The sequence below is a fragment of the Chelonia mydas genome, chromosome 1 (genome assembly GCF_015237465.2).
Source record: "Chelonia mydas isolate rCheMyd1 chromosome 1, rCheMyd1.pri.v2, whole genome shotgun sequence".
Lineage (NCBI taxonomy): Eukaryota > Metazoa > Chordata > Testudines > Cheloniidae > Chelonia > Chelonia mydas.
In genome coordinates, this window is record NC_057849.1 from 97777047 (window position 1) to 97804553 (window position 27507).

The following is a 27507-nucleotide window of genomic DNA, read 5'->3' on the forward strand; positions in this document are numbered from 1 at the left end:
TGGTCCTACTTTGAGCAGGGGGTTGGACCAGATGACCTCCTGAGGTCCCTTCCAACCCTGATATTCTATGATTCTATGATAACAGATGGTGAGAATCAAGAGTGTCTCAATGGGGAATGGGAGAGATAGGGTCACAAAAATTCAACGTGCACAATTCTTAGCCAATCAGTAGCTGTAATCATAACTCAACACCTGCCTAGCCCTTGTCAGATGAAGTTCCTGTACGCATTACAGAAGAGGTGAGATCTGAGGAAGGACATGGACGATAAGTTGATATCTTTGTGGCTTGTGACTATGAGCTTTTTTCTCTCTGTATTACAGGTGCCATAGGAGAAAGTGGGACGGTACTTAAGAGAGAAGCAGACAATCAAGGCTCATATAACTAGCAAAGTAAAGGCAGGTGCCAACCTTTCATTAAGACAGGGAGGATAGGAAGCGCAGAGCTAAACTGTGAAGGGTTTTAAAAGTTATAATAAAACTTGTGTGTCCAATGCACTGGAAGAGCAGGAGCCAATGCAGAGAACTAAAGACGAGGGTGATCTAGTCAGAGAAATGTCTGTAGAACAAACATTTTGAATGGGCTTAAGGAGTCAAAACCGTAGCCGCTGAGGCCAAAGAAAGATTCTGCAGTAGTTAAGGCTTGATATGATCATGGCTTGGACAAAACTTTTGGCAGAGAAAGCAGAGAGGAAAAGTCAAATCATTGAATCATTGCACAAGAACAAAAGGTACAACTTAGATACAACCTGGATATGGGATCAAGGAGTCAAAAATGAAGCCATGGCTCCCTCCTTTCTATTGTTTCCAACATTTTCAAGGCCCGTCATGACCTAACCCCTACCTAGCTATCATTTCTTACACTATATTGAAAGATCAATTCCTGCCTCCAACACCCATTTGTTGCATTTTCAAACAAGCACCTTCATGCATTCTTCTATGCTGCTCCCGAAGCCTGAAAAAAGCTCCCCATAAACATCTCCAAAGTAACCCATTATCCTTCTTCATAACATAACATTCCTTTAAAAAAATGGTTGCTTACCTCTCGTAACATGTTGCTCATGTTCATTCCATTCTAGGTGTGTGTGCTTGCCACATATTCCGGTGCTGGAAGTTCTTCCCCCAGTGTATCCGTAGGGCTGGCCATTGTGGCCTCTGGAATGGCGCATGTATGCACCGGTATAAGGAGCACCACTGCTGATGCGCCACCCCCTCCCCCAACTTCCTTCTTGCCGCCGAGAATGCCTGCGCCCTTGTGGAATTAGCTGTTACTATCGGCGGAGATGAAACCTTCACCTGTTCGTAGCAGGCACGGAGGCTGGCAGTGATCCAGGAAGAAATTCTCTGGGATGACACCGGGATCACTTTCATCCTGTCAGCCACCACCATTAAAAGCCTAGACGACCGACGCAGGGGCTTGGTTCGCTCAAGGTAGAAGGTTAAGGCCCGTCTGACATTGAGAGTATGCAGGCACCTCTCCTTGTTTGAGTTTTGCTGTTCTGGAAAGAACACTGTCAGGAAGATATCCTGGTTGACGTGGAAGTGCAACACCACCTTTGGTCTGAAGGCCAGTGGCGCAGCTGGACCTTGTCCTTGTAGAAAACCATGTAAGGGAATTCTGAGGGTATAGCCCTGATCTCGGAGACCTGTCTTGCCAAGGTGATCGCTACAAGGAAGGTGACCTTCCACGATAGGAGTAGAAGTGAGCAGGATGCCAAAGGCTCAAAAGGAGAGCTGCTGAGCCTAGACAGGACTAGGTTGAGATCCCATGGGGGGGCTGGGTCCCGGATCTGTGGAAAGAGTCTTTCCAGTCCCTTGAGGAATCTGATTGTCAGAAGAAGCAGGTATTCCAGGATGGATTGCAAAGATGACTGCGTCGAGAGATTCAGACATCCAGCAAGTGAAGTGCTTCCACTTAGCCAGGTAAGTAGCTTTAGTGCAAGGTTTTCTGCTTTCCAAAATAACCTGTTGGACTTGTCTGGAGAAAGCTGGTTCCTCGAGGCTTAGCCATGTAGCATTCATGCTATCAGATGCAGACAGGTGAGATTCTTATACTGACGCATGTGTGCCACTCTAGAGGGCGCTATGGCTGGCCCTATGGATACCAATGCAGGAAAAACTTCTGGAACCAGTGCATGTGGTGAGCACACACACCAAACATGGAATGGACATGAGAAGAACTTTTTTTTTTGTCAGGATGCCTACAAAAAAACTTGGTAACAGCTAAAATGCTGGTGTTCTGAGACCACAGCATATCATGCTGACCAATATTGTCTCACTGTTTTCTTGTATTCCCCTGTTTGTATGTATCCATTTGTTGTCTCTTGCCTTATACTTAGATTGTAAGTTCTTTGGGGTAAGGACTGTTTTTTTTATTATGTGTTTGTACAGAGCCTAGCACAATGGGGTCCTGGTCCATGACTGAGGCTCCGAGGAACTACAATAATACAAATAACAGCGCTGTTATAGGCTTACATGAAATGGAGGATTCTGATGCTTTCCCTACTGACAGGCAAAGGGGAGATAAGGAAGAGCTCTGAGGGAAAGATCAAGAACTCAGTTCTGGGATTGTTAAGTTTCAGTAGATAGTTTGACATACAACGGAGATATCAAAGACAGTCCACAATGTTATATTTGATGAAGGGAGACAGGTCCAGAATAGACAAGTAGATTTGAGAGTCCATCATAAAGATGGTGGTCAAACCATGTTTGCAAATCAGATTACCCACACAAAAAAAGGGTTTAGAGGGAGAAGAGGAAAAGGAGCTGAGGACGGAACCCAAGGAATCCACACCAAAAGAGGAAGAGGAAATGATGACTGAAGGGTTAAAATCCATTGCTGATGTAATAACCTGGTATATGGATTTGTGTACAGGCCCAAAGTCCAGAGTTTGGTCACGAGGTCAGAGGCCTAGCAAATAGTGATTAGCTAAGAGAAAGCAGAATAACCAAAGATAACCTTGTTTTCGTTAAGATGTCTGGTCAGCAAAACGCCAGATGTTGGGGGCTATAATTGTATCTTATTCAAAGTTGCAAATAGAACAAAGAAGCTCTGTGTCTGTTGTGTTAGTTTCTTCTGTAGGGAGACGTTCTTCCCACACATCCAACCTTGAGTTTATGAAAGACTGGAACATGTCAGTATAAGATATGACCTCTTCCCACCTCCCTTTCCCAGGAACCAATGCCTGCCTTAAAACACAAATAAGCAACTTGAAAGACAATCTTTATTGCCATATACTTTCACTGTTTCTTTGCTTTTACCCCTAGATATGTATCTGTTGGACAATCAAAGGAGCTACTTCATTCCTATGGACCCCAAATTGAATTCAACATGTATTCTATACTAATATATTTATTAAAGTACTAATTAAATGCTGAATGTTCCTATGGACCCCAAATTGAATTCAACGTATATTCTATACTAATATATTTATTAAAGTACTAATTAAATGCTAAATGTTAATTTGTTAACACTGAGACCATGGGCGGAGACATTATGTAACCTTTTGACCATTGGCTACTGTGGTATCATGCCTTGCAACTAAACCTATCCGGGGGTGTGGGACTGCCTACCCCGTCACTTTCCCCACCCATGGAAAATCCATATATTCCATTGTAATCAATTGATTGACAGTGTCTCTGAGTCTAATAAGCAAAGTGACACTCCGTCAGCACTGTACGTAATAAACTCCTATGGTTGACTTCTACACAGTGTGGATTTATGTCCTTCAATGACCCAAAAAATCAGATTCTGAAGGAGTAATCCAAGAGGTAGGAGGGAAACCAGAAGAGGATGGAGTCAACAAAACCCAGGCATGAAACAATCTCAAGTGGAGAAGTATGGTCAACCGTGTCAAAAGCAGCCAAATAGGCCAAGAAGGGTGGATTGATTTAAATCAAACCAATTTAAATCACAGACTTTAATCATGATTTAAATAAGCAAGCAGAAACCTTGATTTAAATCATCAATTTTAATTATGCTTTGCATTTGTACTTTAGTTATTTTCTTGGCTATCAATGATTGGTAATGATTAAAACAAGCTGGTTTACAGCTAAAATATAGCCTTACATTTGTTGCTTTTATTTCCCGCGAACCAGGAGGATACAGTATATCTTTACCCATTTATTTGAGCAACTATATACATTATTTACATTTACTCATATTATTAATTTTATTAGGTTAGAAAATGATGAATGATGCATTTCTTATTTACTATATTATTATTATTTTTTTACTTGTGATTTCTGCCAAGCTTTATTTGGATGGAAATACTAATTCAATTAAAAATGCACAAACACAGCATTTCTATTTTTTTAATTAAATAAAAGCTACCTTAATTGTGCTGGCTACATAAGAAAAAAGTTTATAGGAAAGTTTTCAGTGCAAAACATGTTTTGATAAACTAACTGATTTATTAAACAGAGGAAGCATTATCTGTAGTTAATTAACGAAACTGGTTGTTTGTGGTCACCATGTCCTTCAGAATTCTAGATCTGGTAGATCTCAACCTTTCACACCTAGTTTGTATTGATAGATTGTAAAAGGAAAGCAAGCTTACCTACTATTTCATCTCCAAATTGGTTTATTAACTTTGAATGAACTAGTCATTGAAGTGAACTACTTGAATACCCTGAAATAAAGAAAACAGTCTCTCTGCATCTGCAGAAGAGGCTACTGCTGTCAAAAGCTGGTTTAACAGTTTGACTTTCTTTAAACGTTGGCAAACATATACTGTTTAATATTTTTATATTTAAAAGATTAATAGATTATAAAAAAATTTAGGCCTTAACAAACTCTTAATTTCAAATTTAGTTTTAAATAGTTTTTTTTAAATAAATTTGCATTTAATTTAAATTTAATTTAAAAAATCATCAATTTTATCCACCCTGAGGCCAATGAAGATGGAGTTACCAGCATTGAAATTTGGCCAGAAAGTGTTCATTACAAACCTTGACAAAACCTTCTTAATTCCTTTCTGGAGACGAAAGGAAACAAACAAAAAAAAAGGTGATAGTGTCTACTTTGGCTCCCCATTTTATCCCTCTTTGTTCTGTTTTTCTCAGTTGGAATACAGTGAACAGACCGTTCCATGAGAACAGCCACCTATCTGCAGACCAGCACCAAATATTCTGTAGACCGTAGCTTGGGAACCTCTTTTCTATTCCCACTGTAATAGGCTCCTGTGGTAAAAATCTTGAGAAAAATAATCAGAAGAAAAGCGACCAATCCTATTTATCTTTCTCTATTTCATGCTCTTAACACTCAGGGAAAGGCTGTACAAACAAACTTAAATTGTTAGGCAGAACCCTTCCACATATAAAATAATATTGCTGGGTTTTTTTCTATAGAAAAGAAAAAATAAAGAATCAGGAAAATCAGAGAAACATTTTAAAAAGAAATGCAGAGAACAAGGAAAGCGTATCAGATGGAGAAAAAAATGAAAAGGGAGAAGAGAAACATACTGAGCAGAAATTAGAATGGTAGTTATCATTGGCATTCCACATATTTTGCCTACTGGGAGAAATAACATATAACACCAAAAATTAGGAATAAGCCACAAAAGTATATATTTTGGGAGGAAGTCCAATGGTTAGGGCACTAGTTTGGGACTTGGGAGACCTGAGTTCTATTTCCTGCTCTGTCATAAACCTTCCAGTGTGGCTTTCAGCAAATTATTTAGCCTCTGTGCCTCAGTTTTCCCATCAGTAAAATGGAAAGAGTACTTAAATTAGTATTTAATAGTGATTTAAGCTTTTAAATTCTATTGATCTTGACCAGGAGGAATTAACTCTAAGAGGTATGCTAACGTCTAGCCAGGTACAGTCCAGGTGTTCTAATGTGCAAGTGTTGAAGCACACAACCTTTGTTACAAAAATATGGTAAACCTAACATTTTAAAGTTTATGCAGCTTGGCACACAACTCCAAGAGACACATATTTGCATTTCAGAATATTGTACATTATCATTATTTTTGTATCAAAACTCAATCTTCCTGTCCATCACATCCTGTTTAGCAATATTTCAATTACAAAGAAAAAGACAATGACAGGAAGCAGGAGACTTGGTGCTATACTAGTCTTATTAGGGTCCAAAAAGCAGATAAAGAAAGCCCAAATGTTTTACATGATGCCCCGTGATGTCTTCCTTTAGAGGGATGATAGCGAGATCAATATATCAGATACACTGGCAGCAGAGGGACACCACTAGATAACTTGATACAGATGGAGAACAGAAGACAAGGATCCCCAGAGGAGCTGACTGCACAGAAGTAATCCAGACAAAACACAGCGAGTGCCCTAACAAACTCACAAGAATTTTGTACTGTTTTATTTCTCACTAGGAAAAATCTAGATGCTAGAAAGAAAATAGAGCAAATTTTACAGGGTATCATTTAGGTAGCAAGAAAGAACTAAACTAGGACAGAATGACTGAGATATTTTCTGGAAAAAATATTTTGAGAGAAACAACACAAAGTAGACTGGATGCATGGAACAACAAACCATCACTGCCCAAAAAAATAGTAAAGATAACATTCCAGAAAAAAAACTAAAACAAATATATAGACTAAGAAGTCAAAACAACTCCCATCAAAAGTTCATGGAAACAGGAAGTAGCATTTTCAGCACTAAAATTAGGTTTAGTGAGCAGGTGCAAAACAAACTTGAATAAAAGCAAAATCCCGAAGTCATCTAGAGAGCTAAACATTCCTCTTTAAGATTTTATATTCTAAAGAAAGAAAAAATATTTATTGTACCATCAAAATGTCAAGTTTTATATTCATTTTCTAAATTGTCTTCCATAGACTAACTACTTAGTTCCTTTGATTCTATAGAACTACGTAAAGGAAAATTCTGTATTTGAAAGTTGATTGCAAATGAGAATACAATTTCATTTTCAGTATCTTAAAAAAACGCAACTGAACTAATTATAGATTTATTAGATTTATTTACTAGAACAATTATAAATTTATTTTCTCCTATTATTGGCCGCGCTTTACAATAGTTTTACCTCAGACTTTGCATGTATAAGGTAACTTTCTGTAAAATGATTCTCAACTTAACTCTACGAAAGTGAGGCAGACAAATGATGGCAGCAAAACTGGTTTTGAGTACTATCCTGCTAATTTATTCTGACTGAATTCAGAAATGTAGTCCAATATCACTAGAGTGTTTTAGTAACGTAAATTTTTTTTTTAAAGTGAGTACTAATAAAGCTAACACTGATGAATTTACTACCTAATACCCACACAAAAATGCTATTGATTTATAATGAATTCCTTCTTTAATTAACACTATTCCCTTAGATATTAAAACATGGAACGTGAATAGGGAAGGCTCAAAGTTGAGGCTCATCAGAGCAATGTCCAGGTTAAGGATGTCAATTGTTGGCATCTCTAACATGGTATGGTCATCTGCTTCAAATGCCTACCAACTTCCCTGTATGAATCATCTTCAACTCTGACCCAATGAAAGCAAGATGAAAAGACATGCCTCCCACCCCCAGTCAGTCACCTGTCCCTCACAGGCATCCTACCCTGTAACGCACCAAATTTGGGTCTGTCCAGACCACCATGGAGGAACATAACCTCAGCGCATTCAGTGGCCGCTACACTATCCAACAGATAGCATGAGATCAACTACCAGCCTTATATAAACTACATGCACAGCACTGGGTTAACTGGCTTTAGCATACACATGCTTCAGAACTTATTTGAACGTATTAAAATGTTAAAGAGATAAATGTGCCTGCATATAAATCTTAAGCCAGGAGCTATTTTGCTTCCACAAGCAGAAAATGAAGGAACTCAACAGTGCCTACTACCCTGAGAGCGGCTAAGTTTTGAGAGCTCCTGAGCTATCTGGCTGCTTCCATCAGCTCTGCGGAACTGGGAGTTAGAAAGCCATCATTTACCTTTACTGTTGTCTAAAACATTTTTTTTTAAAAAACAACTTTATAGTTCAGCTATTTAAGCACATCAGCATGCACTATTTATACACTTAACTTCATAAAACTTTACATAAAAAAGTACTTACTTAGTTAGGCTATTAGCGAATTAACTTCTATCACCACAATATACTTTAGAAGATTCCCCCACACGCTTATTTCACTACCCTGCAGAGTTTTTAACTCTTCAGAGACAAGAGACTTGTGGAATTAGGAACTTCACAAGACGATAAGCGCTAAGGGAGGCAGCTTCCATGACAGATAGAAAGAGTTATGAAAAACAGCAATAGCTAATGAATATTTTTTAATTTTTCAAAATCAGCTTATACTAGAGATGCCAACATTTACAAATGAAGAAATTTTCAAGTGAGTTTCTAACTCAACTCAATTACAGACTTGGAACTGTGCCTCTGTAGGCTTGGCCAGTCAATTGGCTGGTCAAATAATGTCAACTGTCTGGTCAACTAACCACATATTATTGGATTAAGGTCAAATCCTGTCATATATTCCAGAAAGAATGCCCTCATACAGGTGGCGGCCTACCTTTTTGATTGAATCATGGTGCCATATGTTAGCAAACCTATTAAATGTCTTTATCGCTCACTTTACTACATGATAATGCCATCTGTTGGGAAAGTTGAATATCTTAACTGACTGGAATCTTCTAGAACAAACATATGTATTTATGTATGTGTATCTTTATTTGCATATCATGCCATCAATATACCTGGCAGTTTACAAAGCACATTAAACAAGTTAAAAGACAGGGTCTCTGCCACAGACAGCTTACAGTCTAAACTGACTAAACAAACATACAGAAATTAACTCAGAAGGGAATGCGGTTCAGTCATTAAACCTCCGCCCGCATTAAAAAGAAAAGGGAAAGAGACATTAACCTTCTTGAAGTGTTGGCCTGCTGCCTAACTAGCGTAAATGCACTTAAAAATTACTTTTTTTTACAGCGCTATTTGTGTGTTTTATTTAATTAATTTTTTCTTTTCTTTTGTTCAATCTTGAACAACATTCACATTTAAATGCTAACCTAACATTGTTAAAAATTGTAATAAGTATTCTTTCATGTTTTATAACTTCATTTCACTATGTTTTACATCTTTCTAAGTTAAAATAACTCAGTTGTTTTTTGTAATTAGGCATAAGTATTGTTGTAAAGATTGAGGCCTAATAGGCCTATTTTAATTGTTAGCCTAACTGGTGAAAAGTGGATAAAGATTCATGAATTGTTAAAATGATCTGTTACATAAAACTGTTTAAGAAAAGATATGAGAAGACAGAAAGCCTGACCTAATTTAAACAGTAAGGGTCAAATGATACCATGCAAGGACTATGTCAACATTATGACTGGTAAACAAGAGGAGCAGAAATCAATGAAACAAAATTCATGTGTTGGAAATTAGACCTAACTGTGGACAAAAAATGAGAGAGGATGGAACTATTCCACCTGTCACCTTTTGGGGGCCCTTAGGAAAAAAAAAAAAGACTTTGGGGAGGAGAAATTTTTTTTTTACTATCTCCGTGGCTATGGGAAAAAAACTGTTGGCGTGACACCAGACCTTGATACTCCAGTGGGGAAGCTTGACTTTCATTCCTACACAAGTGAGGAACCCAGCCCAATACATGTGAGATCCCGCTCTCTTTTCCCGTCCCACATGTGCTCCTTTCTGCCCTGCCTCTGCCCCCCTCATCTTACTCCTGTCCTCCCTCTCTTGGCTTTTCACTTGATCTTGAACTGTACTGCGTGGCACCAGCACAATGAGACGAGACTGCCTATCCTGCTCTGCTCAGCCTGTAAAGGACCAGTAAACAAGAGCGACCTGACTAATCACATGATGTCACTGACCAAGGACATGAGCTGGGGTCTAGAGAAACAGCTGTCATGGCCAACCTGCCAGCCCAAAGCATCTGTCCATGACTGACCAACCATCCTATATTCTGAGAAGACCAACGAAAGGTGTATTTCCCTCATATTTACTATCCTATCTTTTCTCTCCCTACTGTGTCTGTTTTGTCTAAAGCAGGAAAGTGATTATCATTCCCAACTTGGGTCTGGGAAAGGTAATCAGCGTGTCACAGCTAAATACAAGGTGGAACAGATTGTTAAATATAAAGGGTTAACACATATTGCAAGTGACCATTCAAGGTGAACTGGGAAGTTAACACCTCTTCAGTCATAGGTTAAAGGTGGGTTAGTGGTTACAGATTGTCATAATGAGCCATAAATCCAGTGTCTTTACTGAGTCCATGATTTTTACTGCTTAACAAAGAACCTGACACAGTACTAACGTGGAGATCTAGAAGAATTCTTTCACCAACTCTGCCTCAAGGAACTCTCTCATAACAAAGATACCACCACAATTGCCACATCCTCACTGACAATCAGAAGAAAAAAAGAATCATCTGACTGCACATGCCACAGTGGACAAAACCACATACTTGATCATTACATTGATTGCTTCAGGAAAAAAAATTGCCTGAAATCCTTAACAAACATAACATCCATCACGATCTCTCTAACACTGAGAGGACTGCCATACAGTCACTGAAATCCAACCACCCAATAACGATTACATCAGCAGACAAAGTGGGTGCCATGGTGGTCCTTGGCCGTGATGACTATATCAACAAGGCCAACTGACAACTCTCCAACACCACCGACTATAAAGAACTCAAAGACGACCCTACACCCAAGAATTTAAGTATATCATCAAATCCTTCCTGAAACAACCCCAAGAGAAACTCTACAACTTCATCCCCCATGAAACCACCCCAATGACCTTCTACATGCTTCCCAATATACATAGACAAGGGAACTCAGGCAGATCCATCAGATCTGACCACAGCACTCTAACTGATGGAATGTCGGGTCTGCTAGAAATCATCCTCAAACCACTCACTACACAAAGGATCAGTTTCCTCCAGAACACACCTAACTTCCTCCAGAAACTCCACAGCATTAATAAGTTCCCTCAGAATACCATGCTTGCCACCATGGATGTCAATGACCTCCCTACACACTAACATCCCTCATGACAGCATTGCAGCCCACCTCAAATATCCACAAAACAATGGAAAAAACACAGTTAGCCACCCCAAACATGTTGCCAAATTCATCCATTTCTCCTCACCCGTAACATCTTTACCTTCAACAACAAATACTTTGTCCGAACCATGGGAACAAACATGGGTACTAGTATGGCTCCCCAATATGCCAGCCTCTTGACGGGTGACCTCAAGGAAGAATTTCTGGACAAATGCACTACAAAACCAATTATATACCTGAGATACAGTGATATAATTTTTGTCCTCTGTACAGATAACCTAAACTCCCTCACAGATTTCCACCACAACTTTAACCATCACCATGCATCCATCAAACTCTCTCTAGAACACTCCCACGCTAGCATCAACTTCCAGGACACCATGATCAGCTTCAACAATGGAACTCTACAGACAACTATATACAAGAAACCCCCGGATCACTGCACCCAATTTCACAGATCCCATAACCACCCCAAACTTACCAAGCAATTTCTTGTCCACAACCAGGCACTCAGATGATATAAAATATGCTCCGAGGAGAAGGTCCAGGTTATACACCTTAATATATTTAAAATCATCTTCACCAAACAAGGACACTCCCCCAGAGAAGTGGATTGCATCATGGAAGGGGCCACACAAATACCCTGAGAGAACCTGCCTCAATACCTGGGAGGAGGACCTCCAACCACACATCCCTGGTTCTCATCTTCCACCACACAATGACACCCATACAGGGTTTCATTAAACAATTATAATCCATACTTGATGGGGATCACATCCTAAAGAAAATATTTCCTGAACCCCCTCTTCTGGCCTTCAAATAACCTCTCAACCTCTCCAAACTCATCATCAGAAGCAAGCTCCCCAAAGTCCAGGACCCACCAACTCAAAGAGGCACCAGACCCTGCCATGAACAAATGCAAAACCTGCCAACATATCTCCACTGCTATGATGATCAGTACCTCCCACAACAGTCCTTTCAAGATCCATGCATCCTACACATGCCTCACATGTGGTGTACCTCTTCCAGTGCATCAAATGCCCCAATAGCAACAATGTGGGTGAAACCAGACAATCAATAAGGTCAGGCTTGACAAAGCCCTGGCTGGGATGATTTAGTTGGGGATTGGTCCTGCTTTGAGCAGGGGGTTGGACTAAATGACCTCCTGAGGTCCCTTCCAACCCTGATATTCTATGAATCATGACTCTCTCAAATGAACTCACACATAAAAATGATAAAAGACAAACTCCATATCACCCATGGGTGAACATTTCCACAAAACAATCACCCATATCTGACCTCTCAGTCCTCATCCTCAAAGGAAATCTCCACAACCCCTTCAAAAGATGAGCCTGGGAGCTTAAATTCATAACTTCGTAGGCGCTAAAAATCATGGAGTCAAAGACACTAGATTGATGGTTTATTATAACAATCCATAATCCACTAACGCTCCTTTGTCCTGCAATTTCAGAGGTATTAACTGCCCATTTCACCTTAAATAGTCTCTTACGACATGTTAGCTCTTTATGCTAAACAATCTGTATTGTATCTTAGCTGTAACCTTGTATTTTAGTTGTGTCTCCTTCACCAACAGAAGCTGGTCCAATAAAAGATTGGACTTACCACACCTTTCTCCAATAGTCAGTCAATTTCAGTTTCAAAGCTCTTTGCATGATTTTGATTCTTTTCCTTTTGTGTGTTTCAATCAATAAATTTCTAACCTCTGGCATTAATTTTATAGTGGGTTTGCTCTGGTATTAAGCAGGTTGAGATCTCTGTATACCAAACTTGAACTTTGTTTAATGGTGTTTAATGTTGGACAGCTAACTGGTCCACGTTAACACCTTTAATTCATTGGATCCATATACTTCATCTAAATTAACACAATAGTATCTATCTAAAGCTTAGGCTACTGGAGACAATAAAATCTCACTTTTTTTTATTATTCTAATAAATAAGTGCTTTAAAATATTTGACCATTTTTCACATTATTTGACAATATCTGACCATTCAATTGACCAATTTTTTCTGGACCAAAAGCCCAACCTTGTGCCTCCAAAATTACTAAAATGAGATTTCACTTATTTCATTGCAATCACTGATACAAGCTTTAAAGGAATACACTACCTTGGCAATTTCAGGAAAGTAGCTATCTAAACTGGATAACGAGCTTTCCATTTTGCTTTGTTCATCATCTGCAATTACAAAATAGAAAATTTTAAAATTAAACAGCCATTAATAACTTCAGGAAAATGCTTTATTTCCAACAACTAGCTTATGATTGTAATTACTACTTCATCTACAATAATAAACGCTGATATCAATAAAAATAAAGAGCAGGCAACTGTGTGCCATTGCTCACTTTCTCATTTTGATCCAGCGACTTCTGTGTTCTTTCCTGTTTGTTGGAGGGTGTAAAGTAATTGTTGCAATTCCATAAGTGAGCAGTTTGTACTTTCTTTTCCCACACGTACACCAAATCCTTTACCTAACAATACACACGGGGTTCAAGCCTGATTAAAGGAAGGGCTTGCGTACATGGGAAAGTTGCACCAGTATAACTTTCTTTTTTTCTTTTTTTTTTTCCAGCAGAAACTGTTTGTGTCCATAGATAAGTTGTCCTATATGTTCATCTTGCTACCTAAATCATAAAAGTCAGACTCCTTTCCAATTGACTTAACTATTTGGAGGGAGATATATCAATGTAAGGTCCATGTGGAGGCACTGTCATCCTGATATAACTACACCAATTCAGTTACTCCTCCCACTGCTATCCCACACTGCACCAGTTCACACCTGAAGCAACCTGTCTAGTTACTTGCCACACTCCACTGTTCCTGGGTCAACTGGACTGGATAGGCCCCCTCCCATGGGCTTAAAAGCTGCTTGAAGAGGCCAAAAATTTCTATTTGCGACTCACATTCCTTGAAATGTATCATCACAACTACACTCAGGCCTCCATGCATAAATGGCATGGTCTACTGGGAACCAACTGAATTATATGATATAGCAGAAGGGATCATGGGAGTTTAACCTTAAGTACCAAAATCCTCTGAAAATTACCAAGAATGCATAGAGCCTAGCAATAGCCCTTGGCACCCTGCGTTACACACACAGAGTGTAATGCACTTAAATACAGGGCTGTGCTGTGAGGATACAATATGTTACAAATGCAGTAGCTTAAACAAGTTCATACACAGCAGTGCATTATTGATTTAGTTATACCATTTCAATTAAATCAGTATAAACTATACTGGTGCAACTTTCTCATGTAAACAAGGCTAAAATGGCAAAACTCTCGTTAATTTCAAGAGGGCAGGATAAGGTCTGTGATCTCCAGTATTACAGGGAGTGGAAATGATGACAGCACTAGCTGCTAAGCATGACAAATCCTTACTTTAGGATTTTACCTACATCAATGTTGCCCAAATAAATTTATTTATTATATAATAACAATATTACTTACCTTCATGCGATTCTCCATTTCTTTTTTCTTGCATTGCAGCTTCAAAGTTTAGTTGGAGAATTTTGTTTAAAGTAGTTATCCATTCCTCCATTTCCAGTTCACAGTCTGCAGCGAGAAGGTAACTACTCTTGTCTTGCATCTTGAGTTCAAAAGCAAAACGTTTCACTTTGTTGTTCTACAATAAAATAAAAGGACCTTTCCATATTAGCCAAGTTTTTCCACCTCCCCTCTTCCTATAAACCAGGGGAGGAAACTGTCTTGCATAATGTTTTCTGCGGTTCACCTATGATTAAAAATATATATATACATATATATACACACATATATATACACACTGCAACACAAGTGTGATTTTTTTAAGTTACAATGCTTCCTTTTTTCTGCTGCTTCATCTTTGGAAAGATTTTTATAGCGTAGTGATGGTCTAAACCAGTGGTGGACAACCTGCAGCCCACAAGGGTAATCCAATGGTGGGCCGCCAGACAGTTTGTTTACATTGGCACAGCCGCCTGCAGCTCACAGTGGCTGCGGTTTGTCGTTCCCGGCCAATAGGAGCTGGGGAAGCAGAGTAGCCCGCAGTAACGTGCCGGCTGCTTCTTCCCACAGCTCCCATTGGCCGGAAACGGCGAACCGTGGCCACTGGGAGCTGCATAACTAAATGCAAATGTAAAACTGTCTGGTGGCCCGCTGGCAGATTACCCTGACAGGTGGCATGCGGCCCATGGGCTGCAGGTTGCCCACCACTCATTTAAACACTGAAAGCAACTTAATTTACCTATGCTTTTGTTTCCTACCATCACCCTATTGGCGATTACATACTAAAAGCAAATGCAATGTGCAAATAGGTAGCACTAAAAATCTCAGTCTACAGGTATTTATTTAAATTGTGTGAATGTCTAAGTAATAAAATTCTTATGTAAAAGTTCCCACCTGTACGAGTGTCCTTAGATCAAAGTTCAGAAGCGTGAAATCACCTTGCTAACATTTTAGGTATCAGAGCCCTTGACACACTAGCAAGTTAAGACCGACAGGAGCGATCTGTTACAGTCGTAAGTCTACTTTTTGAGTGCTCTCTTTTGGCTGTAACGTTCCACAAGCAACGTGTTGGGGAATTAGTCCTGCTTCCTCACTTCCCCACTCAATACAGCCTGTTCTGTAATTATAGCCAAGACTTCATATACTCTGTGGCCAGCTTCACCTGCATTCTGAAAAACAGCTTTGGATTCTCTGATGCAGCCAATTGGAAATTCTGTGGCTGCTTAATTTTAATTAGGTGCCTCTCCTCCTCCTTTAAGCAGTGTCCCTGTAAGTGCTTCACTTCAGGATGTGTGCACGCCCATGAACTCTTGATTTAGAGTATTGAGGCCCCAGTGAGATATCAACACTGCTTGGACAGAATGTGCTTGTTGAGGGTATAGATAGTTCCTAGGTCAGGCTTGAAGACATCAGACGTGTAGTCTCGCTAAGGGTATCACAAATGTAGGGGCTGCCATATGGCCCAAGAGTTGCAAACAAGCCTGTGCTGTGGTTTGCAGGCTGTGGTGTATTGCTGAAATGAGGCTGGACATTTGGCAACCTACCATGTGTAAGTATTCTCCAGCAGTGGAGAAGTCCAGAGTGGTCCCAATGACGTCTAGCTGTTGAGTGGGTGAGAGTACAGACTTTTTTGCATTTAGCCAGAGGCCCAAGAAGTCAGACAAGGACGGTGCCTTGGTAGTTGCTATCTGTACCTTGAGAAATTAGCCGCCTTTCAGGAGCCAACTGACCAGGTATGGAAATTTGATTATTCCCAACTGGAGAAGATGGGCTGTGATAGCCAAAATAACTTCAGTAAAGACCCTTCGGAGGGGGGGGGTGGGAAGGTGGAAAGGCCGAAGGGTAATATGCAATAATGGTAGTGTTCCCTGCTGTCATAAACATACAGCTAAGGGTATCATAAAATCTCTCCTTACCTGTAAAGGGTTAAGAAGCTCAGGTAACCTGGTTGGCACCTGACCAAAAGGACCAATAAGGGGAGAAGATACTTTCAAATCTGTGGGGGAAGGTTTTTGCTTTGTTCTCTTTGTTGGTTCTCTCCAGGTCAGCGAGGAATCAGGACAGGGAAAATATATCTCTCAAAGCCCTACTTGAACTAAGCATCTAGATTACAAAAATTGTAAGTAAAGCAAGGAAATGCGTTAATTTATCTTTAGTTTTAGCTTGTGAATTTTCCTTGTGCTAGAGGAAAGTTTATCCCTGGTTTTTTGTAACTTAAGTTTTGCCTAGAGGGAAATCCTCTGTGTTTTGAATCTGATTGTCTGTAAAATCAGGATGGAAGATAATTTTACAGGAGGTGCTTCTTTTACTTTTTTTTTTCTTCTTTATAATAAAGTTCTGTTTTTTTAAGAATCTGATTGGGTTTTTAGTGTCCTACGAACCCAAGGGTCTGGTTTGTGCTCACCTTGTTTATTTTCAAGCCTCCCAAGAAAGGGGGTGTAGGCTTGGGGGGATATTTTGTGGGAATAGGAACTCCAAGTGGTCCTTTCCCTGATTCTTTGTCTAAATAATTTGGTGGAGGCAGCATACCTCAGTCCAAGGACAAATAGAGATTTGTGACTTAGGGAAGTTTTTAACCTACGCTGATAGAAATAAGCTTAGGGCGTCTTTCATGCGGGTCCCCACATCTGTACCCTAGAATTCAGAGTGGGGAGGGAATCCTGACACCTGCCCACTATGAAAAACAAGAAATACCTGTGTGAGGGGCGCATGGATATATGAAAACAAGCATCCTGAAAGTCAAGGGAGACAAACTAATCTCCTGGATCCAGCAATGGAATTATCACTGCTACAGTTACCATTTTGAACCACTGAGAGTGGAAGAAGGTTTTTTAAGTGCTGAGGTCCAAAATTGGTCTCCAGCCTCAGCTTTTCTTGGGGATCAGAAAGTACCAAGAATAGAACCCTCTCTTGAAGAAGTCTAGTGGAAGAGCTTTGATTACCCCTACTGTTAGAAGAGATTGTACCTTCTGCCACTAGAAACCCTCATTAGAAGGGTCCCTAAAGAGGGATGGTGAACAGGGTTGGGGGAAGGAAGGAGCTAAACTGGATGAAATCAGCTACAGGATCTATCTGTCTGAGGTGATTAGCTACATGGAAGGCAGAAAATGGGAGAGGCAATCCCCATAACAGTGGAGGGAGGAATAGTGCAGTGTAGAATCTGGAGAGGGAGATAGTTAGGACCCTTGACCAACAGGTCAAAACGGTCGTTTTGAAGACATTGCCAACTTGAAAGTGATTGTAGAAGAAGGTCCTTTCCTAGCGAATATGGACTTTTCTTGGACGTTCAGCTGGTCTCGCTGGCTGGTAGTGGACTGGGCAAGACCACGGAGCCATCTGCCATCTACTGTACATTCTCTTTGTCACAGATGTATAGATCCTCAGAGATTGTAGTGTTGCTCAATAGTCTTCAAGTGTATGATGGGGCCTGTCTGTGGCATCACTGACTACGATTCCTTAAAAGGGAGGTCCTTTTGGTGTTTTGTGCCTTTTGGGGGAGGCCAGAGGACTGCAGCCAAGAAGCTTGATGCATTACTACTGCCATAGCCATAGGACATACAACTGTACTGGCAGCATCAAGTGAGAACTGGAGAGATGCTTTGGCAATTGTCTGGCCTTCCATTATGAGAGCTTGAAATTGTTCCATCTCGTCCTGTGGTAGGTGTTCAATAAAAGATTAAAACTTTAGATAATTTGTAAAATCATATTTTGCAACCAGGACTTGGTAATAGTCTACTCTGAACTGTAAAGAGGCAGAGGAGTAGCTTTTGTGCCCAAGAAGCGCCAGCTATTTCAGTTCCTTTTCAGATGGTGTCAATTGGGACAAATGTTGCATGTTTCATTTGTTGATGACCTCTATAACCAAGGAGTTAGGTTAGGAGAAAAAAATGCTCTGAACACTGGATGGAATATAGTATTTTTTGTCAGCCCAGTCACATGTAGGCGACATGGTAGCTGGAGTTTGCCATACTCTATGAGATAAGACCATTAGAGCATCATTGATAGGGATGGCAAATTTTGCCCATAGGAGATGTATGGAGAATGTCCAACAGGGAATGTTGGGGTTCTTATAGCTCATCTAATAAAATTTGTAAGGTTTCTGCTATTCATAGTTTAAGGCTTAAAAGGCCTTGAAATCATCAGCGTAAGATGGTGGGGAAAGCATAAGAGGCTCATCTGGCGAGGAAGAGAATTGTGGGAATGTAGGGTTTCTTTTTCCCCAGCTGGCTCTTGCTCTTCTATAAGTTCCTCCTGTGGAGCAGGGTCCGAGGAGGCAGGTGTTGCTTTTGGCTTGTCCTCTTACGAAACCTGTAGAGCTGGTTACAATATGTGAACCATGAGTTCCAATAAGCCCAATCAGGTGGGGCATAAGGGAACAGGGCTGGAATCCAGGGTTACCCTTCCCAGGTTTGCTGGGTGTATCTCCAGCAGGGGGTTTCTTCCTCAGGATGCACCTCAAGGAAGGGAGTCACTGTTGTACATCATAGGTCCAGAGGTAAGTTGATACCGGGGCAGTATCTCTTGGTATCTCCAAGCCAGCGGTTCCCAAACTTGTTCCGCCACTTGTTCAGGGAAAGTCCCTGCCGGGCCAGGGCGGTTTGTTTACCTGCCGCATCCGCAGGTTCGGCCGATCGCGGCTCCCAGTGGCCGCCGTTTGCTGCTCCAGGCCAATGGGAGCTGCTGGAAGCGGTGCGGACTGAGTCAACACAGCTCCAAGTCCCTCCTGTCAGCAAGCGATGGAGGGTGGGTATGGGAAGCCAAATAGGGTGTACACATCTTAAAGAACCTTCAGTTACAGTAAGTAACCACCTCTTCTTCTTCAAGTGATAGTCTCTATATGGATTCCAGACGTGGGAGAGAAGCTCACAAGAAGTCACAGTCTGTAGGATAGTACGTCCAACTGCCACAGGGGCGATGATATAGTGAGTAGAAAAGGCATGGACGGAGGACCACATGGCCGCCCTACAAATGTCCTGCCACGGAACGCTCGCAAGGAAGGCTGAAGTGGAAGCATGTGCCCGCCTGGACTGGACCGTGACTCCAAGAGGAAAGGGGGGGGAAAACGTGAGAGAGAATACAGTATTCCTCAATGCAATGGGAGATCCTTTTGGAGGTGTTGCGAGCTGGGGACGTGGCCCTGGCAGCGCTCTGCGATGGTGAGGAAGAGCTGGGGTGCAGCATGGAAGGCGTGGGTGCTTTGGAGATAAAAGGTCGGTGCCCGACAGACATTAAGAAAGTGTAATGTGCATGCCCTGGGAAAGGTGTGCGGTTTAGCATAGAAGACCAGTAGGTGTATATACTGGTTGAGGTGGAACAGGGAGGCCACCCTGGCTAGAAATTTGGGGTGAAGGCACAGGGAGACCTTGTCCTTGCAGAAGACAGTAAAGGGTGGGTCAGCCATCACGACCGCCAGCTCGCTAACCTATCGTCCTGAGGTGATCGCCACCAAAAGCATTACTTTCATGGAGAAATGGGTGAGAAAACAGGTCGTGAGGGCTTCAAATGGTGGCTCAGTGAGGGCGGAGAGGATGAGATTAAGGTCCCAAAAGGGGGAAGGCTTCCATTTGTATGGGAGAGTGTTGAGAAGGCCGCGAAGGAATCAGGCAATAGAGTCAGATGAGCGAAGACAGAAAGCCCATCCACAGGGGGAAGGCAGGCACTGAGTGCCACCAGGTGGATGCAGACAGAGGAGTGGGCGAGGCCAGACTGTCGAAGGTGAAAGAGGTAGTCCAGAAGGATGGGAATGGAGACAGAGTCCAGAGAGTAAAGGTGGTGATGTGCCCAGGTGCTGAAGCGTCACCATTTAGCTTGGTAGCAGGCTCTAATTGACGGCCATCTGCTGTGAATGAGGATGTTGTGCATGGCGGCGAAGCACACCCTGTTTACAAGCAAGCCCCATCCAAATACCAGGCTGTGGAGTGGGGTGCTGCAGGTGGCCGTGCACCTGTGTGAAGAGATTCGTGAGGCAGAGAAGGGGGATGAGGAGGTAAGCGAAGAGATGGAGGAGATTGGTGAACCAATATTGGTGAGGCCAGGAGGGAGCTATGAGAATTACTGTCATGCAATTTCACCACATGTTGCGCAGGACTTGCAGGAGCAGGGGAATGGGCGGGAAGCTATAAGTTGTCCCAAATCTGAAATGGTTGTGGGTGAGGACAAAGTCACAAAGCTCAGCCACCAGGCGTGCCGTGGTCTCATCAGGGATACTGTTCCTGACAGCTTGTAGTCCATCCTTGTGTGGAATATTGGTGTAAAGAGCTTCTACATCCATGGTGGCCAGGTTGGTGTTTTCAGGAAGATCACCAATGCATTGTAATTTCCTCAGGAAGTCGGTGGTGTCTCGAAGATAGCTAGGAGTGCTGGTAGCGTAGGGTCTGAGGAGAGAGTCCAAATAGCCAGATAATCCTGCTGTAAGAGTGCCAATGCCTGAGATGATGGGACATCCAGGTTTATAGAATACCCCTGGTCAGGGCTTGAATAGGGACTGGGAGTGGTTGGCTCACTACTAAAGCAATTTTTCCCTCTCTTGGTATTGACACCTCATCAGTTATTGGGAGTGGACCACATCCACCCTCACTGAATTGGCCTTGTCAACGCTGGTTCTCCACTTGTAAGGTAACTCCCTTCTCTTCATGTGCCAGTACATTTATGCCTATATCTGTAATTTTCACTCTATGCAGCTGAAGTAGGTTTTTTACCCATGAAAGTTTATGCTCAAATAAATCTGCTAGTCTTTAATGTTCCACCGGACTCCTCGCTGTTTTTGTGGATACAGACTAACACGGCTACCGCTCTGATACTTGGCACCACCAGGTGAGGGAAGCCAGGATGGAGGCGGGGATCAGGCCTGGCTTGCACAAGCGGTCCAACTGTAGGTTGCAGCCTTACCAGAGCCACAGCTGGAGGCAGCGCATATGAGGGTGGGTACATGGTATGACTGAGGTGAAGACCGCCACATGGCCAAGAAGGGAGAGGAACTGCCGGATGCGTGTACATGAACGGTGATGTAGTAGCATAATGAGCACAGTGAGGGAGGTGAATTGGCCCAATGGGAGAAAGGCGCAAGCCGTGACTGAGCCCCTATGAAGGTGAGTGTACAGGCAGGGTCGAGAACCAACTTGTCCTCATTGATGCAGATCTCCAGGCTAGTGAGAAGGACGCAGAGGGTCTGGATAAGTGGCAAGGAGGCAGTTGAGAGACGGTGCAATAAGGTGCCAGTTGTCCAGCTAAGTGAATATGGAATGGCCTAGACGGCACATTTAGGCCACAACGACTGCAAAGACCTTCATGAACACATGGAGAGGGGTGGCAATCCCAAAAGGGAGGACCCAAAACTGATAGCTGAAGCATCCCAATGTGAAGCGGAGGAACTTACGATGAGTGGGGTGGATGTCTATATGAAAATACACATCCTCCAGAACGAGAGCTGCAAGCCATGCTCCATGGGGAAGGGATGGGATAACGAGGGGGAGTGTGACCATCCAGAAGCAGAACTTGCATATGAATTTGTTCAATGACCGGAGATCCTGAATGGGGCGGTGGCCACTCCCCACCCTTCCCCCTCCTCTGCGCGTGCACACACACATACCCCTACCAAACTTCTATTGGACAAGGAAATAAGAAAAGTAGAAACCACGGCCATGGTACCAGCACGGGATGTGTTCTATGGCACTCTTCTGGAGAAGGGTATCCACTTCCTCTCAGAGAAGACTGCACTGGGAAGGATCCCCAGGGTTCCATGGGGCGGTCGACAAGGAGGAAAGGAGAAGAACCCTATCAGGTACCCCTGGTGAAAAACATCCAGCACACAGCGTTCGGTGGCGATCTTTCCCCAGTGGTGAGAAAACAGGGCAAGACACTCCCCAAAAATGATCTGAGGAGCCATGGAAGGGGTTGAGAGGGGTTCGCGGATCTCAGGGAAAGAGTCAAAAAGACTGCTTGGATGGATGCTGTTGGAAGGTGGAGGTGGCAGAGGTAGAATAGTGAGGTCGCTGTGCGTGCAGACGGTGGAGAGACGGCTCTTGCAGGCATTGAGGGTAGGGCTGGTCTCGGGACGAGGCAGCTCTGGTAGGGACCCGCGGTGCAGCAATGTCCTGGGGTTTGTTGTAGACGGGAGGAGGAGCAGTGCGAGTAGGGGATGGCTGATGATTTGGCAGCGGCAGTACACTGCAGTCTTGGTAAGGATACCAAGTGCGCCAGTAGGGCCAGGCATATGGGTCACTGGGCATCAACAGCCCCTCAGGGTAATGGAACCATGCCTTGGGGGAAGGGCCGTACGCTGGCAGGTAGGGCTGGTTCTGGGGGTCCAGGCTACAGGAGCGTGCAGGACAGAATGGGGAGTCTGGCTCAGGAGACCACTCAGAACTGGAGGATGGGTCCGGCAGAGGCCAGGCCGTCGGTGCTGCCAGCGCAAGACAAAGCAGAACAGGGCAGTCCTGGAGCAGGAGAGGTTCAGCCACCGGCAATACCAGTGGTGAGAGAAGGTGCAGAGCAAGATGCTGCCAGAGAAGGAAAGACTCATCCGAAGGAGATGGAAGCCTCAAGGCGACTGGAGACCCAGAGCGCTGAGGGGAGCCCATGCATAGCAGCATGAGATTGGCCATAAGTATCACAGGGAACAAGCGTCCCAGCGTGGGCGGGACTGGGCATGAAAGTCTGGATGGTCATGGAGGTGTTGACAGTGCCAGAGATGAAGGCGGCGAACTCGGTACCAATACTGGAGACAGTGCTGGCGGGTCACAGCAGTCCTTGGACTTTTCTCTATATGAGATTTCTTAGGAGAAGGAGCAGCTGAGTCAACACGCAACTTCTCACCTGACCTGGCGCAGCTTGGGATGGCAACACTGTGTTTAGAGATGGTCCCCGTCAGGGAGCCGCCCTTATGTCTGTGTGTTTCTTATGTGCATGGTGGGGTTTTGGCAGTTGTGTCAATACCGCTGGAAGGGCCCACGGAGGCACTCACCATCAGTGACAGGCATCACTCTGGCAGATCTGTCAGTGCCAGATCCGATTACGTCTCCTCCACCAGGCATTTGCGGAGGCGAAGTTCCCTAGCTTCCCGAGTTTGAGGTAGGAATGAGCAGCAGATGGAGCAGCTGGCGCCAGCGTGGGCTTCACCAAGACAACAGAGAAAGCATTGGTGCTTGTCACTCACAGAGAAGGAGCACCAGCACACAGCACACCTTTTGAAGCCGGCTTGCCAGAGCATAGGCCCCAGGACGGGGGAGTGTTCCACAAGGGGAAAAAAATCCAGCAGGGGAGATCTAAATGACTAAAAACTGTTAGACAACTATATACAACTAGAAAAACTATTTACAGAAGGAACGGACAAGAGCTCTCTTAGCAAGCTACGAGCACCGAGGAACAGGGGTTCTGATTCTAGCCATGCAGGAGAAAGAGGGAACTGGAGAAGCGTTGACCCCCACAGACTCAAAGTACACATCACACTGCTGATACATGTAACACGTGCCAGTCAACAGACACTACTACAAGCAGTTCCAGCTCTGGCACATGGCACGCATACACACCCACATTTGGAATCCACATAAAAAAGAAGATCTAAGTTATATATTGACCGGGCTAAGTGGGATTGGAAGGACCCTATATTTGATGGAATTGGTTTATTGGGATTATAAGGACCCTGTATTTGACAAAATTGGTTTTCAGTAACCACTCATCATAAAGTCTAGTGTCTGAGTGGTGAGCCAAGAGTGCCTAAGGAGACTGCATTTTTGGCTTCTTTTTAACCAGTGTGGTGAGACAAGTTCCCTTTTTGTTACTGGCTTGGTTATAATCTAATAATAGAGTAACCACCAGTTTGTGATGAGTCTGACTGATTTCTCAGGTGTCTGTCCTGAATTTGGTAGTCTTAGCAGTGACCTACTGAGGCATAGTGACCCCAAATTTAATTGTACCTTCAGAACTTCAAGATCCAGACCTTTATTACTTCTATTTTACAAGCTCAAATCAGTGTGGTACCTAAAAGTCAAGTTCTGGTCTTTTCTTGTCGTACATTACTGTTAGTAATTAACATTTTGCAATTCAAAATCTCAAGTGCCTTCAGTTACATCTACCCAATTGTACGGTCTTCAGAGATGCAGCACAAGTGTGACTGATGGCAGAATCTGCTTAATTAACAGTTATGTTAATATATCAGCCAGAACAAAATTCACTTAACTTTCTCATAGCTGTGCTAGCTCTAAAAAGTTAACAGTAAAAACTTCATTTCTGTTATGAAAGTAAATAGATACAACCCCAGATAAACAGAGGCAGCAGCTCTTGTTGACTAACATGCTACCATTTTTTAAAAAGTCACTTTCTCGACAATGACCACAGTTTATGGCCAAATCCTATCCTATCCTGAGCTTTGCAGGTCACCAGGATATGAGTGAAGGAGAATAAAAATATATAAGTAGCTTTTTCCTCCCTCTTTACCAAGGATGGGGGAAGGATGCTGGGGTTCAGAGCCAGTACAAATACACAGCGCCTCCCTACTGATGACCCCTTCCCTCCTGCAAGGGGCCCTAGAATATGCCACATTTCTGGATGTGTTCTTTTGGTCTGTTTTGTGGCAAGCATTGGGAGGGGAGGGGAAGAGACAGAGTGAAACAATTTGGGAGGCACTCTGAGGGGATCTTTGTAATGATTTCAGACACCTCTCAGTGGTTTTTAATCAGAGGGAATGACCTGGGCCTTAGTTTGCAGGGCATTAACCTAAGAGACTAAAAACAACTGACTCATTTGGGTTAGATTATTTGTATGTTTATTTAAGTGGTTAAACTGCATATATTATATGGGCCTACAGTCCATTTACTGCACAATTCACCGATCAACGTTATATATGTACTAAAGGAATATTTCATCTCTATTCGCAACATTTTTATACAGTAAATTGAAAAAAACATTGCAGCATGGGCTCACCAAGGTTTTTCTCATTAATTCAACATAAGGTTAAAGCAGTTGAAATGTGCTCCTTAGAAACTTCATAAATAAAGCAAACTTGGTTTTGATTATTTTAAGTTTGTTGGGTGTGCAACTCAACATTTTTAAAATTTGTGTTTTGGTTGCATCCCAAAGGCCATATTCAGGATTGGGGGTCCACTGTGGAAAGCACTGTACAAACACACAGAAGGATCCAGTCCTTGCTACAAAGAATATCTGATTTGAAACAAGTACTTTGTGCCCCTATACTACAAAGACTCGGGCATGTGCTTAACTTTACACTCTGAGTATTCCTATTAATTTCAATGGGACTACTCACAGTGCATTAAGTTAAACATACAAAGGCATCTTTGCAGGATTTGGGGCCTTAATAGATATGTTCTTTGAGTTATGGACTGTCTTTTCAGTATATGAGCATACAGTTCCTATTGAACTGAGGCCATGTTCCCCAACTGGGCCTCTAGACAATACTGCAATACAAATACTAAAATACAACAAGTGCATACAGCAAATTATTGTGGGCAACAAGGGAGACAGGACAAGATTAATGGTAATAAAACCGTGCATCTACACAGGGTCACTGTGCACAACCTCATGGTCCAAAATAATATGAAAGGTTTTTTTTTCCCTCCAGCTCCCAAAACTGCTTTTTAACTGAGCTATTATTAATTGGTTGATTTCTTCCTGGCTTCTCAGCAAAAGTGAGTTTTGATGAGAGATTTCATGTTTTTGGTATTTTACTGATCGTTTGGAGCAGAAATTAGTGGTCTTTAAATCCAAAGTGCCAAGACAAATTAACATGGATGAATGGCTTGTGCAATTTAATTGATTATAAAGTTGTATGAGTCAAAAATGCAAATCTTAAACTGATGAATATATATTTTAGTCTCCCAGTAGCAAGACAATAGTTAAAGTTGTGTCAGATTTTTCTATTTTACAGAGTCTGTACCTCTGTTTCACCTTTTTACAGGACCCTTTTTTGTAAACATGCCATGGGGAATTCCCAAATTTCAGCCACTAATTATTATTTATGTCATTGTCTCCATGTGTGTTTTGTCTGAAGGCTGCTTTCAGGAAATTTGGGGAAACTGGAACACCAGAAAAGCCTGATTTTGCCTCCCTCCCACACACACACTATGCACAATTACTGTCTTCTGCCGCTTCCTGAGTGGCAATACTGAGAGGTCACAGATTATCAGTCACGCACTCACTCCAGTTCACTGGCATTCTGGGAAGTGTCACTAGGGCCCGGGTTGTCATGGCAACAGCTGACTGTGATAACTGATTTACATCAAACGACACTAAAATTATTACAAAGAAAGGTCACAGTAGAACTGACATAAAAGCACATTGTGTTTTCAGAACCTCCCACTGTACTCCTTTAGTTTGTACTGTAGTAAATTACATGATTTCTTTTAAAAGGGTAATTGTTTGCTACTTTCCTCAAAAAGGGTTACATGAAAATAAGATAAAATTACAGCTCCTTTTCATATATATTATTTATATGCTTCTTACAAACTGGGGGCTATATCTTCAATATTTACATTAAAAAACCAGGAAATTATAAAAGTGAGTCCCTATTCAGTCTTGTTACATAATTTAAAATAAGTATTATTTAGAATTTGCAGTAAAAAATCATGTTTTGTTTATTAATATAGTTTACTTTCAAAACATTGGTAAGCATGACACAGTGGTAAAATAAGGAGCATCACAAAGACCATGACGATAAAACACACTGAAGACAAAAAATTTGCAAGTGCCTTATTAAACAGTACATATAGAAAACATTTTCAATTTAAAAACTAAGAACATTCACAAATAAATGTTGTTTAACATTAATTTTGCTTTTATTAATAAACTAAACCATAAAAATCAGGAAATTAAAAGGTTACAAGAAACACTTGTTAAGAAATGCCAGAATGAATGTTGCCATGCAACTTTAATTCAGCCCCCTTGTGAGTATGCATTATGGTAATTTTTAAACACATTATCTTTTTTTTTTTTTTTTTAAATACACACAAGACCCCTGGTTCATTCAGCATACAGGATGGATCTACTCTGAGG

General features: G+C 42.1%; 1 protein-coding gene across 22 annotated transcripts in view; it reads right to left on the reverse strand.

The window, feature by feature from the left end:
- Positions 1–27507, reverse strand: part of DOCK9 (dedicator of cytokinesis 9) — a 322440-nt gene that overhangs the window by 166937 nt on the left and 127996 nt on the right. For all 22 annotated transcript variants that reach the window (XM_037896327.2, XM_037896254.2, XM_037896349.2 and 19 more), the window contains exons 8-9: positions 14467–14641; positions 13128–13195 (exon numbers count right to left, since the gene is read on the reverse strand). In XM_037896327.2, the coding sequence (XP_037752255.1) occupies positions 13128–13195; positions 14467–14641 (243 nt within the window). The remainder of the gene's footprint in view (positions 1–13127; positions 13196–14466; positions 14642–27507) is intronic.